This window comes from Nicotiana tomentosiformis, chromosome 7 (assembly GCF_000390325.3).
Source record: "Nicotiana tomentosiformis chromosome 7, ASM39032v3, whole genome shotgun sequence".
NCBI lineage: Eukaryota > Viridiplantae > Streptophyta > Magnoliopsida > Solanales > Solanaceae > Nicotiana > Nicotiana tomentosiformis.
In genome coordinates, this window is record NC_090818.1 from 18,356,013 (window position 1) to 18,372,751 (window position 16,739).

General features: G+C 41.6%; 1 protein-coding gene across 1 annotated transcript; it reads right to left on the reverse strand.

Moving 5' to 3' along the window:
• Positions 1-1,215: 1,215 nt before the first annotated feature.
• On the reverse strand, positions 1,216-1,776 carry LOC138895309 (uncharacterized). Its single transcript, XM_070179988.1, has one exon. The coding sequence runs from the start codon at positions 1,774-1,776 to the stop codon at positions 1,216-1,218; it is 561 nt and encodes a 186-aa protein (XP_070036089.1).
• Between the last annotated feature and the right edge of the window lie 14,963 nt (positions 1,777-16,739).

Sequence of the window (16,739 nt, forward strand, 5' to 3'; positions counted from 1 at the left end):
AAAAGAGTCAAGATAGGGCTGGAATACACTGTTCATCAAGTGCATGAATGCTGCTGAGGCGTTGGTCAGCCCAAAAGACATGACAAGGAACTCGTAATGACAATACCGAGTCCTGAAAGCAGTCTTCAGGATATCTGACTCCCGAATCTTCAACTGATGATAGCTTGAACGCAAGTCAATCTTAGAGAGCACTCTGGCACCCTGAAACTGATCAAATAGGTCATCAATACATGGCAATGGATACCTGTTCTTCTCTATAACCTTGTTCAACTGGCGATAATCGATACACATTCGCATAGAACCATCCTTCTTCTTTACAAACATGACAGGAGCACCCCAAGGCGACACACTGGGCCGAATGAAGCACTTATCGAGCAACTCTTGCAACTATACCTTTAATTCTTTCAACTCTGCTGGGGCCATACGATAATGTGGAATAGAAATAGGCTGAGTGCCCGGTAACAAATCGATGCCAAAGTCAATATCTCTGTCGGGCGACATGCCCGGAAGATCTGCTGGAAATACGTCTGCAAAATCCCTCACTACCGGAACTAACTTGGCAGTAGGAGTATCAACACTGACATCTCTCACATAGGCCAGATACGCATCACACCCCTTCTCAACCATTCTTTGAGCTTTAAGAAATGAAACAACCCTGCTAGGAACATGATCCAAGGTACCTCTCCACTCTAGCCGCGGTAGACCCGGCATAGCCAACGCCATCGTCTTGGAATGATAATCAAGGATAGCGTGATAGGGAGACAACTAGTCCATGCCCAAAATAACATCTAATTCCACCATACTGAGCAATAATAAATTGGCTTTGGTCTCAAAATCACTAAGAATAGTCAAACACGACCGATACACATTGTCAACAATAATAGAATCACCAACGGGTGTAGATACATAAACAGGTAAACTCGGAGAATCATGGGATACACCCAAACACGAAGCAAAATAAGATGACACATAGGAATAAGTGGAGCCTAGATAAAATAAGACTGATGCATCTCTATGACAGACCGAAACAGTACATGTGATAACAGAATCTGATATAACTGCCTCCGTCCTAGCAGGAAGGGCATAATATCTGGCCTGGCCTCCCCCTCTAGGGTGACCTCTACCTGTATGACTTCCACCTCTAGCTGGCTGTGTAGGTGGGGTGGTAGCTGGTGCTGCAATCATAGCCTGAGGACCCGGTGGAGCACGCGGTGCCTAAGAAATCTGTGGAGGTGTACCCTTTCTGAATCTTGGGCAATCCCTCACCAAATGATGAGTGTCGCCACACTCAAAACAAGCTCTCGGAGGATGTGGCTGTTGCGACTGGCTCGGGCCTGATCGACAGGACTGACCACTAGAAGCATCCCGCATAGGAGGCACACTAGACATTGGCGGTGCATAATAATGATCCTGGGGCCTAGTAGTGGCAGGAGCACCGCTGGTAGCTGGAAGTGCTGAATGAACAGGGCAACCCATATAACCTCTGCACTGATGAGCTGTAGCTGGGGCACGAGTACCACTGTAAGTGCCAGACTCCCTAGAGCTCTTGGTCTCTCTCTCCTCTCTATCCCAGGTCAGTATACCCTCCAACCTCCTAGCAATCCCTACTACCTGCTGGTACGCAATATCCATATCCAACTCTCGGGCTATGCTCAATCTGATGATGGGGTTGAGCCCCTCAATAAACCGATGAACCCGCCCTCGAATGGTAGCTACCAAAACTGGTGCATGCCTAGCCAAATCATTGAATCGGACTACATACTCTGACACGGTCATAGCACCATGGCGCAACTGTTCAAACTATGTGCTTCAAGCATCTCTAAGACTCTGAGGAACATACTCCCTCAGGAATATATCTGAGAACTGAGTCCAAGTGAGTGAAGCTGCCTCAATCGGACTATCCAACTCGTATGCACGCCACCACTGATAGGCTGCTTCTCTAAGCTGGAATGTAGTGAAAGAAACTCCACTAGTCTCCGCAACACCCATAGTACAGAGGATACGGTGCCACTCCTCAAGAAAACTCTAGGCATCCTCTGACGCCAAGCCACTGAAAGTAGGTGGGTGGTACTTCTTATACCTCTCGAGTCTGAGCTGCTCTGCCTTAGAAGTTGCTACCCTAACCTCGGGCTGAATTGGATCTACCGGCTGTATCGGTATGATCTCTGGAACCTGGTCTACCTGAACCCGCTTCTTTGGGGTACCAGTGATGGGAGTCTGTGCTCCTCCCCCAGCCTGAGATATGGCAGGAGCAAGCAGTATCAATCCTGCCTAAGCCAAGGTACTAAACATACTAAAGAACTGGGCTAGAGTCTCCTGGAGTGCTGGTGCAGTAACAGGCATCTCAGGTGCCTTTCCTCCAACTGGAGCTACTGGTGGCTCCTCTGTAGCAGCTCGTGCGGGTGCTCTGGCTGCACCACATGGACGTCCTCAGCCTCTACCTCGGCCATGGCCTCTCGCGGCTCTAGTAGGGGACGCAAGTGTCTGGTTATTCGATCCAGCTGTACGTGTCCTCACCATCTGTGAGAGAATAGAAAGACAGAAGTTTAGAGTCCGAAGTCAAAATCTCGCACGATAAGTAAATCAAGAAAGTGAAACTCTTCCTAATAGTTCCATAGCCTCCCGAAGATAAATACAAAAGTCTTTGTACCGATCTGCGAGACTCGACTAAATCTGCCTATGACTCATAACACCTATGAACCTAGAGCTCTGATACCAACTTGTCACGACCCCATTTCACCCTCTGTAGGATGTCGTGATGGCACCTAGTCTTTAAGACTAGGTAAGCCTAACAGATTGGCAGAAACACATAATATAAAACTGAAGCCCAATTCTCAACACATGAAATAATTATAAAACTGCCATTCAATAATTACAACTCCCAAAACCCGGTGGAAACAAGTCACAAGCTTCTAAGAGCAAATACTAAGTGTCTTTATACATCTGAGTCTAAAGAAAAATAAGAAAAAACAACATAGTAAGGATAGAGGGGGACTCCGAGGTCTGCGGACGCTGGAAGATATACCTTGAAGTCTCTACGTGCGGTTCAACTCACTGGTATCTGGTCTAGTGGGAAGAACCCGGATCTGCACAGAAGGATGTGCAGAAGTGTAGTATAAGTACACCATAACGGTACCCAGTAAGTGCCAAGCCTAACCTCAGTAGAGTAGTGACGAGGTCAGGTCAGGGCCCTGCTGGTTTAAAGGAAAAGTAAGGCAGAAGATGTAAAAATATTTTGAAATAACTAAGAATTTAAATAATAAGAAGTTTTAGAAAATATCAGCACAGTAAATAGAGGTAAACAACAGGAGCACTTCCAAATATAAATATGGATGATAGGGAGGTGGGGGCAGGATTTCCCGAGGTACCGCCTCGTAGTCCCAAAGTAAATATGCAAGACATGGTGATCTCCTGAGTAAATGCCTTGTAGTCCCAAAGTAAATACACAGTACAGGGGGATCTTCCGAGCAAACGAATCATAGTCCTAAGGTAAATATGCAGTATAGGGGGATCTCCCGAGTAAATACCTCGTAGTCCCAAAATAAATATGCAGTACATGGGGATCTCCCGAGGAACTGCCTCGTAGTCCTAAAGTAAATATGCAGCAGGTAATCGAAGGAAACACGAATTTACAGCAAGAATCTTACAGTTAAAGATTTAGTTCAAATCAAGGAAAGTAGGTAATTCAACTACGCATGTTGCACAAATTGCAAGTAAGAGTTAAGGCATGTAGACATGCGATACTAGGCTAAATATGATCACTACATATGCTAAGGCAACTCCGTTAATGAATTTTAAAGAAGACAACTCAGCAAGAACCGTAATTTTCCACAATTAGCCCGTGTACGCACTCGTCACCTCGCGTACAAGACTCTAACTTATCACAAATGGTTACAACAGTACCAAAACCTAAGGGGATTTCCCCCACACAAGGTTAGACAAGTCACTTACCTCAAATCTCGCTCAATCAGTCAAGTAGTATGCCTTTCCCTCGACTTTCCAACTCCGATCGGCTCGAATCTAGCCAAAATAGTTTCATACTATAAATATAACTACAAGAAACTAATTTAAATAATGAAACTACTACTTTGGCAAAGAATCGAAAATTCGGCCCAAAAAGTCGACCCGGGCCCACATCTCAGAATCGGGTAAAAGTCACAAAATACGAACGTTCACTCGACCACGAGTTCACCTAGACCAGATTTACCAAAATCCGACACCAAATCACAACTCAATTACTCAAATCAGCTCTCCAAATCCCTAACCTTAAAATCTCAATTTTCACCTTAAATACACACTAACTTGTTGGGAAAATCAATATGGAAACAAGATTATTGATCAAAATAAACATAAGGGACTTACCTCACGAAACCCCTCGAAAATGCTCTCAAATATCGCCAAGACCCGAGCTCAAAATGTCCAGAATGATAAAAATCACAAACCCTTAATTTAATATAGTCTGCCCAGGTTTCCGCTTCTGCTGCACCGCTTCTGTAGTGAAGTCTCTGCATCTGTGGAGTTCACTTAAGCTCCTCGATTCCGCACCTGCGCCCAAATATCCGTATCTGCGGATGCACTTATGCGGTCCCTCATCCGCTTCTGCAGAAGCCTTGGTCTCCCCAGCACCCTCACCCATTTCCGCTTCTACGGGCATGCACCTGCGGTCAACCTTGTGCAGGTGCGATTACACCAGAACCAGCCCAGCACTAGAAAATCTTTTAAGTCCAAAAATGATCCATTAGTCATCCGAAACTCACTCGAGGCCCCCGGGACCTCAACCAAACTTACCAACAAGTCCTAAAACATCATACGAACTTAGTCGAGCCATTAAATCATATCAAACAATGCTAAAAACACAAATCGCGGATCGATTCGAGCCTAATGAACTTTAAAACTTCAAACTTCTACACACGACGCCGAAACCAATCAAATCATGTCCGATAGACCTTAAATTTTGCACACAAGTCATAACTGACATTACGGACCTACTCCAACTTCCGGAATCATAATACAACCCCGATATCAAAAAGTCCACTCCCGGTCAAACCTTACAAAAACTCATCAAATTTCCAACTTTCGCCAATTGATGCTAAAATGACCTACGGACTTCCAATTCAATATCCGAATATGCTCCTAAGACCAAAATCGTCCTACGGAGCTATTGGAACCATCGAAACTCCATTCCGGAGTCGTCTTCACACAGTTCAAACTACGGTCGCTTCCTACGGCTTAAACTTTCATTTTAAAGACGATGTGTCCCATTTCACTCCGAAACCAAAGACAAATCCTCCCGGCAAGTCACAAAACCCAAAAATGAAATAGAGGAAGCAATAAATAGGGGTTCTGGGCTAATTCTCTCAAAACGACCGGCCAGTTCGTTACACCCTAGCCTTAAACTTTTTTTTAGGGTAGAACTAAACTTTCTTAGCCGGGCCAACATGGAAACCCCCAAAAAATGGGCGATAAATGCATTTCTTCAAGTATTTCATAGAAAACCAGTCAAAATGAAATTAAAACCAATCGTGATTTAGATTAAAAATTCACAACTATTCTAACATACACTACTAAAAAAACTACCAAAAAGCGTCTAGAAAAACCGATCAAAATCGGTCGGAATACAACAAAAACCGTCCGACTTCCGACCATTTTCAATTTGTCGATAAAATAATGGTCGCAAACGGGGAGCGACCGAATTCGGTTGCTATTTTCTGACCGAAGTCGGTCGGTAACTGTCAACACAGTTTGACCAAGTTGTCTGACACAAATTAATTTTACCGACCGAATTCAGTCGGTATTGTTAAGAATATTTTTTATTTATTTTTAAATTAGAGACCGAATTCGGTCGGAAATTTAATTATTCATTTTTTTGAAATTATTCAATTCCGACCGAAATCGGTCGGTATTGTTAAAATATATAATTATTCATTTTTATTTAAAATTATTAATTCTGACCGAAATCGGTCGGTATTATTTAAATAATTAAAATTTAAAATAAAAAATTTCGAACGAAATCGGTCGGTAAATTTGATTTTCTGGGAATTAAAATGAACATTTTCAATCAAAGTCGGTCAGTTTTCTGGGTAATTGTTTTGGCAGAAAACAACTGTTTTATAGCTGCACCACTAGCCAACAACCAATCGCCTATAATGGCAGCATTACATTACTGCCATTCAACCAATAACAACAACCATAACAAGAATAAGAACAATAACAACAACAATAACAACTATCAAAACTATATTAACAAAACATTATCACCATCTCCATTTCCACTAAACTATATTAACAAAATATCATACCCAACAACAAAACGTTTCACAAGTTAAAAGTTCAAACATCATTCAATGAGTGTTTTGTATATCATATTCATCTCTATTACTATAAAATTCATCGTCGGCATGGTTCAAAGGATTAGCATCTGGGGAAGGCTCACGAGACTGGGGAATCGGGAAAGCACTACTAGCAAGATGTCACGACCCAAAACTAACCCTGTCGTGATGGCGCCTATCGTGGAACTAGGCAAGCCGATTCATTTCCAAAACAAATTGATATATTCATTTCAAAGATAATTTCAAGGTAAAAACCTCCATTTAAAGAGTTCAAATCAAAGAAAAATAGAAGTGCGGAAAAGAAAAGCCCGACATCGGGGTGTCACTAGTCATGAGCATCTACTATAATCTATCTAACATTATCAAGGCTAACTTAGCCTGGAAAATAGCTAAATACAACTAGAGGAAGATAAGAGGGAGAAGAGCAGGGGCTGCGATCGCCAAACAGCTTCCTTACTATCTCCAAGAAAACCTGTAACCAGAACACTCAATAACAACTACCGTGTCTAGCTACACCTGAATCTGCACACAAGGTGCAGAGAGTAACGTGAGTACGCCAACTCAGTAAGTAACAACAATAAATAAAGACTGAGCAGTAGTGACGAGCAATAAAGCATGTAACGTTCATATCAGGAAATCTCAGCAAAATACCATATGCTCTTAAAAATCAGGATTTGAATCAAACATCTCGTTTAAACCGGGTTCCAGTAAAAATCATTTAAAGATATTTTTCCAACAGTTTTTCAAACAAAGGCTCAGCAAATGTGAGTAAAAATGATGAAATCATAAATAGCCCATCGGGCAAACCTCACAGTCACTCTTGCCACTCGGGCATTCCTCACAATCACTCTTGCCACTCGGGCATACCTAACAATCACTCAGCACTCGGCACTCGCACTCAGTAGGTACCTGCACTCACTGGGGTGTGTACAGATAATAATAAAGTATGCTGCAGGCGGGCAGCCCCGATCCACACTCATCCTCACAAATCAGGCCCTCGGCCTCACTCAGTCACAAGTATGCTGCAGGCGGGAAGCCCCGATCCACACTCATCCTCACAAATCAGGCCCTCGGCCACACTCAGTCATAAATATTTCAAGCCACTCGGGCATTTCAGTAAAACAGGGCATTCGGCCCAAAACATTTATATGCATCAAAATAGAGTCATAAGACTGAGTTATGCATTCAACAAGTATAACCATGACTGAGTATAGATTTTCAATAGAAAATAGTGAGAGGATGATACAAAATAGCCCCTAAGGGTCCAATCAGCATTGGCGCAAGGCCCAAACATGGCACTCGGCCCAATTTATAGAAAATCATTCTAAAACATATAAGTATCAAATGGTTTCAACAAAGTATGAAACTTTACAGTTGCCATGGGACGGACCAAGTCACAAATCCCCAACACTGCACGCCCACACGCCCGTCACCTAGCATGTGCGTTACTTCAAAATAATAGAATAATACAAAAATCCAGGGTTTCATACCCTCAGGACTAGATTTACAATCGTTACTTACCTCAACAAGATGAACCCAACATCGAGCAAGCTAATCAATACTCAGGAAATTTCCACTCTATGCGTATCCACCTCTGAATGCTTTCTTGTCTCCTCAATTCAATGCCAACGATCCGAAACTGAAATTCACCCCTTAATGATAATACAATTATCTACTATACTAAGCAACTTCAATCTACAATATCAACATCCATTGGGACCAACATTAGTAACCCATTCCATAGTTTCATTGTATTCATAAATTTCATCGCCAAGATTACCATTCACCTTCTCTCTTATTTTCTCAAAAGTACTATTCATGCAATGAACTAGAGTTTTATAATCCAATCTTTCAACCATTAAAACTTGTGACAAATGCTTCAAATACTTCTAACTACTCATAATAAACGAGTTTGAAGCATTGGAAATACCTCTAGTAGATCAATCTTGAAAAATCACAACTTTGGTGATTTTTGTGTTCTTAAGGATTTGATGATGAAATCTTGTATTTGGATGTAAGAATGATGTTAGAAATCATGTATATTGAGTAATAATCAACCCAAAACATCATTAACAGCTTACCTTGGTTGATTGGACTTGATTTGAGCTCAAAATCATCCCTTCACCTCAAGAACCCTAACCCCCAAATACTCAAAATATCCCCCTTCCCCGACCTTGTATTTATAGGCCCAGATTTATGGGTTTCAGATGCGGCCCTGGATGCTTCGCATCCCCACTTTACTCCTCTTTGAAGGTCGGATGCGGACCTGGACGCTATGGCAGCACTTCACTGCCAGCCTCTCTTTCGGACGCGACCTCGGATGCTTCGCATCCGCAGGCTCCTCCGCCAGCTTTTGGTAATTTGGTCATAACTTCTTGTAGGAATGTCCAAATGACGAACAGTTTGAAGCGTTAGAAACTAGACTCAAAGATATTTCATTTGATAGGTAATAAACCATATAAAACTTCGTATAATGAGAGTTATGCTCAATGGAATTTAGGTCTTATGCGAACTCACTTGAAACTTTAATCTTATGAAATTTCCAACTTCCAAACTTCTCATTAACCATCCGAAATCATCCCGAGCCCCTCGGGACCTTAACCAAATATACCAACAAGTCCTAAGATATCATACGGAGCTATTGGAATCATCAAAATTAAATTCCGAGGTCGTTTACACATAGATCCATATCCGGTCCACTTTTCTAACTTAAATTTCTTAATTTTGAGACTAAGTGTCTTATTTCTCTCCGAGTTCCTTCGGACCCGAAGCAACTAACCCGATGCAACTCAACACAGCTGAACAACACATAAATAAGGATAGATGGGGGAAACAGGGCTATAAATCTCAGAACGAACGACCGGGTCGTTACATCCTCCCCCACTTGAACATACGTTCGTCCTCGAACGTGTCCAGAGTTGTTCCAAAAGCCATGAAATCACTGTGTAACTTTCCCATGCACATACCCGGGGCTGATCCCACGTCACCCTATCCCATACAGGTCTGATAGCACAGCATAACTGAAATTTCTCAATTCAACCTAGCCTACAAGCCTTCGAATCAAATTTCCAACATCCGAAATTTCCTATAAGATGAAAAGTTTGCATCTACATACCGTATAAGTCTGAACAATCTGTACCAAAAGCTGTAACCATAACTCAAATACTCAAATTCAAATACCGCATAGCTCGAATGCTCGAAGCAATGATTTCAAATCACAGTATCGACTCAAATCAATCCAGTGCCAGTAATAAACCTTATATCAACCAAACCCTCGTTCTAAAACCTTCGTACAATGCCGATGATGAAAGAAACATACCAAATTCATAACCATTCATTAGACCATCAGGCCATGGAGCTCCCGTTCCTTCTACAAGAACTATAACCAATTTCAAAGTCGACTTCCGATATTATCCTCCTAATTATACCACAATCAATCTGATAGCATCCATTCTAGGCCCAATGACCTCGTCTCCTCTAGCACGACCACTCTAGTGACATGACACATCAATACAATTTAAAGCCACAACCCGTGCAATCCATGCACCAGATAGCAACATTCCAAATGTACCCAATCGTAATAATGACCCAAACAGGAGAACCGTTCCGCAAGCTCGACGAGTACCACCCCGACGCAATGCTAATAACCCATCACACACCGCAGAACCATAACATACGAATCTTACACAAGGGATCATATTTCCACATAACCCTGCTACAATACGCGACCCTATCCAAATACTGGTCCATATGAAACACCTCAAGCCACCCTGCTAAAATCAATAACCATGCGCAATTTGACATCAAGTACCCAAAGTACATTACTATAACCACAGAGAAGCAAACGACACCATGCCACATAAAATCTGAAAGAACGTGGCCAATACATCATCAACCAAGCAATATCCAATACTATTCTCGCTCAAATTCCGCTATAAGGCCATAATAGGACCGCACCATATGTGCATATAACCAACGAATCACAACTCTTCGTAGCATAGAAAAGTAACTCACAGATCATTCCAGAACACGAATAAGCTTCACATCAACGGAATGGCACATCCTTCAACAATAGCAGTATGGAGCCAATCAATCTGGCTCGGTATAGAATACACATCCTAATTGGGCCTACCAATGGGCCCCGAATCAAATATGGTCAGCCACCAATAGATAAACAACCTCCGAATGTCCACAATGACGAAATCATAACACCTTCTATCATCTGGCTAGCTCCGGCCACAAATTCACAGTCCACCACCATGAAACAATCTGCTCATGAGAACTCCCAATCTTCGATTCCATAGAATACATGAATTACCCTATTTGATTCCACCTCCATCGCTCGAATGCCTAACACCTCTCTCATACACAATCCCCCCACGAGAAATACTTTGAAACTTCTTCCGTGCCACCTAGTCATCGGAAACCATTCATGTTGCCTAAGAATTTATGTCCTTCCCTTCAAAACTGAACTGTGACCTGGTACATGTAAATCCTATTCCCGCACAACACACCACATCTGTTATGCCATCATGTGACAAGCATAAGAATTCCATTATCAACTCTGAGTCACTAGCAAATTAAATACATTATTAGTCAGAAACCTCTTTCTTGCTTCTTTCTAGGAGAAAATCATAACACACAACACGCTCCGTACATCGGTAGAAATTATCCGGTTTAAACCATGGTAGAACCCATCATGAACACTTTGAAATCCATTTGCACATAATCAAGCTATCTGAACCGAATTCCTCTAACTTCACCAAGCCACACAGGTTGCCAAATCCGGGAGCATTGCCACGAAGCACCTGTAGATACTAGCCACGTCATAAGTACACAAATAACCGATCATACCCATTACTGTGCTACCCTAACCTACTTCCAAACTGTTCTTTTTTCCCCAAGTCCTTTCTAAATTGCCTTCAAATTGCTATTTTATTTCCTTATTAGAACACTACTATCCTTAACTAAAACTTACCCCACGAACTCTAGCATAGAATCAGGTCGTCCTAAGGCTTATAAACCGCCGAATTTCTTTTTTTTTTTTTTTATCCCAAAGGTTCCACAACCAAAAATGCTTACTCTGCAGAGACTTTATGTGAACCTAAAACTGTTTCCTTTGCCTTCTTGATACTGAAATGCATAATTCACAATGATATAAGATGCCACGAGTCTCAACACCGTTCAATGCAACTCCCAGTTTTCTAGCCATATTTATAAATCTTGAATCTATTGGAACCATTCTCGAGAATCATCCACTCTACTCAATTCTCGAATTAACCGACCAAATGGACTGAAACGACCTGTGCCCCATTAGCACAACGACACCTAAGGGAATAAAGAGTAACCTGCACTCCTACGCAACCGAGCAAATTCCCGCTCCATGTACACTACATTCTCTGTGAATAACCACTCAATTATTTTATGGTCCTCCTATAACCATAGAGCGTAATACAACTTATGTCCAAAAATTTCTTTACCCGAGTCATCCTCGACCTCAACCTCTGCAAGTCATAATTGATTCACCGGTATACCCCGAACCGAAACTAATACGACCCATAACCGTGCAATCAACTCGTCGATAGCAGACTCCCCCACTTAGCCTAAATCTGCAATTATATAAAATTAGAATCTGTAAGGATTTCTCCTTCTCAATTACCAAGGTCTCGCACTGTTAACCTGCCAGACTTCTCGAAGTCTTTTATTAATCCTTTCATGAACATTCTGAATCTCCAACCAAAATCACATACGCGAACTCCTACCGGGTAGCGAGTAATATTCCTCGCAAATGCTTCATCAACATCATGCCACTGCTAGCTACACACAAGAGATAACCTACATGTGGAATTCCTTACCGACATCTTCCAATGACACTGCATTGAGTGCAACGATCACTAAATCCGTAAATTCTCCTGAGTTCATTCTCGCTAACCATCTGTATAAGTCTGCACTTTCCATATTGACATCAACTGTATGTCAAAAATACCTTCCGAACTCAAGTCATATTGCACCTGACACGATAATCAGATCTTCACGCCTTTATTCATTTCAAACACACTCTTTTCTGCCATATTCAATTTACCTTTGTACACTAACCATCACTCCAAATAGAGTATGCATGCCTATTCACATAATAACACGATTCCAAGCCATTCTACATATCCTCAAGGCGCACGACTAACCTACTAGTAAATTCATATGCTAATTTGCCACTCTTACTTCGGTTAAATCATTTCTTTTAAGAAACCTCTCAACCTCTACTTCTCCTACTTGACCTGTTAGTACTTCAACCACCGCGAAATACTTCTCGTCATGTCTTCCCTCATAATTTGCTACCCAACTGCTGCATCAAATCGAAATGTATCTCTGTCGCACCTGAACCAATAAAATATTATCGACTCTAAGTCTCTTCGAAGATCATCTTCATCGAGCCATCAACATCAAAAATACCCATTCGCAACCACAATACACAATCACTTACTCTTCTTGAGTCCAAACTCATTGACAAGATGTGAGAATTTAATTTTCCCCAACATTTAACAACGTGAAAGATCCTTCAAACATTCACACATGAGACCGTACGTCACATCAAAACGAAAATCAAGTGCCCAATGGCCTTCTTTTACATTTCAAGGAAACACTTCTCATCACATTCAAATCATCTTAACATATCCCGCAGTTACATCATACTCAACACAAAGCCATTCCACCGCTCATTGAGCCATGAATTACACTCGTAGGGGCATTATCGGACATATGAGTCCAAATGTACAGGTTACAACTGAAGCTACCGAGCCAAAACTATGGTTTAAACCTGGGCTCAAGTCCTCCAGACTAGCCCATCACCAAAACACATAATACACATCTCGAACCTCGTTCATAGAATCACAAACCAGCGATGCACAACTGATACCGAGCGCTCATGTGCGCATACGAGATGCGTGGAAGGAATTAAAAGAGTTATGTCTCAAACTAAATAAATTTCGCATGATAGAATACAAGAAAGTGAAATTTTCCTAAGAGTTCTGCAGCCTCTCGAAGATAAGTACAGACGTCTCCGTACCGATCTGCAAGACTTTACTAAACCCGCTTATGACTCGTGAGACCTATGTAACCTAGGCTCTGATACCAATCTGTCACGACCCAAAACTAACCCTGTCGTGATGGCGCCTATCGTGGAACTAGGCAAGCCGACTCATTTCCAAAACAAACCGATATATTCATTTTAAAGATAATTTCAAGGTAAAAACCTCCATTTAAAGAGTTCAAATCAAAGAAAAATAGAAGTGCGGAAAAGAAAAGCCCGACATCGGGGTATCACTAGTCATGAGCATCTACTATAATCTATCTAACAATATCAAGGCTAACTTAGCCTAGAAAATAGCTAAATACAACTAGAGGAAGATAAGAGGGAGAAGAGCAGGGGCTGCGATCGCCAAACAGCTTCCTTACTATCTCCAAGAAAACCTGTAACCAGAATACTCAATAACAGCTACCGTGTCCAGCTACACCTGAATCTGCACACAAGGTGCAGGGAGTAACGTGAGTATGCCAACTCAGTAAGTAACAACAATAAATAAAGACTGAGCAGTAGTGAAGAGCAATAAAGCATGTAACGTTCATATCAGGAAATCTCAGCAAAATACCACATGCTCTTAAAAATCAGGATTTGAATTAAACATCTCGTTTAAACCGGGTTCCAGTAAAAATCATTTAAAGATATTTTTCCAACAGTTTTTCAAACAAAGGCTCAGCAAATGTGAGAAAAAATGATGAAATCATAAACATCCCCTCGGGCAAACCTCACAGTCACTCTTGCCACTCGGGCATTCCTCACAATCACTCTTGCCACTCGGGCATACCTCATAATCATTCAGCACTCTGCACTCGCACTCAGTAGGTACCTACGCTCACTGGGGTGTGTACAGACTCTGGAGGGGATCCTTCATCCCAAGCGCTATAATCTGCACGGACAACTCACGTGCGATAATAATAAAGTATGCTGCAGACGGGCAGCCCCGATGCACACTCATCCTCTCAAATCAGGCCCTCGGCCTCACTCAGTCACAAGTATGCTGCAGGCGGGAAGCCCCGATCCACACTCATCCTCACAAATCAGGCCCTCGGCCACACTCAGTCATAAATATTTCAAGCCACTCAGGCATTTCAGTAAAATAGGGCATTCGGCCCAAAACATTTATATGCATCAAAATAGAGTCATAAGACTGAGTTATGCATTAAACAAGTATAACCATGACTGAGTATAGATTTTCAATCGAAAACAGTGAGAGGATGATATAAAATAGCCCCTAAGGGTCCAAACAGCATTGTTGCAAGGCCCAAACATGGCATTCGACCCAATTTATAGAAATTCTTTCTAAAACATATAAGCATCAAATGGTTTCAACAAAGTATGCAACTTTACAGTTGCTATGGGACGGACCAAGTCACAAATCCCCAACAGTGCACGCCCACACGCCCGTCACCTAGCATGTGCGTCACTTCAAAATAATAGAATGATACAAAAATCCGGGGTTTCATACCCTCAGGACTAGATTTACAATCGTTACTTACCTCAACAAGATGAACCCAATGTCGAGCAAGCTAATCAATACTCAGGAAATTTCCACTCCCTGCATATCCACCTCTGAATGCTTTCTTGTCTCCTTAATTCAATGCCAACGATCCGAAACTGAAATTCACCCCTTAATGATAATACAACGATCTACTATACTAAGCAACTTCAATCTACAATATCAACATCCATTGGGACCAACATTAGTAACCCATTCCATAGTTTCATTGTATTCATAAATTTCATCGCCAAGATTACCATTCACCTTCTCTCTTATTTTCTCAAAAGTACTATTCATGACATGAACTAGAGTTTTATAATCCAATCTTTCAACCATTAAAACTTGTAACAAATGCTTCAAATACTTCTAACTACTCATAATAAACGAGTTTGAAGCATTGGAATTACCTCTAGTAGATAAATCTTGAAAAATCACAACTTTGGTGATTTTTGTGTTCTTGAGGATTTGATGATGAAATCTTGTATTTGGATGTAAGAATGGTGTTAGAAAACATGTATATTGAGTAATAATCAACCCAAAACATCATTAACAGCTTACCTTGGTTGATTGGACTTGATTTGAGCTCAAAATCGTCCCTTCACCTCAAGAACCCTAACCCCCAAATACTCAAAATATCCCCCTTCCCCGACCTTGTATTTATAGGCCCAGATTTCTGGGTTTCGGATGCGGCCCTGGATGATTCGCATCCCCACTTCACTCCTCTTTGAAGGTCGGATGCGGACCTGGATGCTATGGCATCACTTCATTGCCAGCCTCTCTTTCGGACGCGACCTCGGATGCTTCGCATCCGCAGGCTCCTCCGCCAGCCTTTGGTAATTTGGTCATAACTTCTTGTAGGAATGTCCAAATGACAAACGGTTTGAAGCATTAGAAACTAGACTCAAAGATCTTTCATTTGATAAGTAATAAACCATATAACACTTCGTATAATGAGAGTTATGCTCAATGGAATTTAGGTCTTATGCGAATTCACTTGAAACTTTAATCTTATGAAATTTCCAACTTCCAAACTTCTCATTAACCATCCGAAATCATCCCGAGCCCCTCAGGACCTTAACCAAATATACCAACAAGTCCTAAGATATCATACAGAGCTATTGGAATCATCAAAATTAAATTCCGAGGTTGTTTACACATAGATCCACATCCGATCCACTTTTCTAACTTAAATTTCTTAATTATGAGACTAAGTGTCTTATTTCACTCCGAGTTCCTTTCGGACCTGAACCAACTAACCCGATACAACTCAACACAGCTGAATAACACATAAATAAGGATAGATGGGGGAAATGGGGTTATAACTCTCAGAACGAAAGACCGGGTCGTTACACAAGAAGATTGGCTAGCTGACCTTGAAGGATATTAAATTGTTGATCCCTCTTTTCTAGCTGAACTTGAAGGGTATCAAATTGTTTATCTCTATTTTGTTCTCTAGCCTTTGTCTCTTCAAGCTCTACTGTCAGCTTTGCGATCTTCTGTTCCATAGATGAGATAGTCGACCTATCAATTTCCTCGCCTTGGGCGGAAGTCCCTATACCTTGCAATCCAGCCTTGTAGCGTCGAAATGATGTCTCTAGAAGGCTGTATGCTATCCCTTTTTAGGACCACTGACAACATCCAACCATATCCTCTACGCTTCTTCATCTGAAAGGGGTGGTCGTTTGCCTTGCTCATTCGGTGGCAAGCTCTGAGTGTACTCCTCCACATTAATCTTGTAGTGACCCTTTATTTAGAAGATAAAAAATTATTAACTATATAATATTATAAACATTTATAGTAGTTAATTATGAAACTTACATATGCAGTCTCCGCC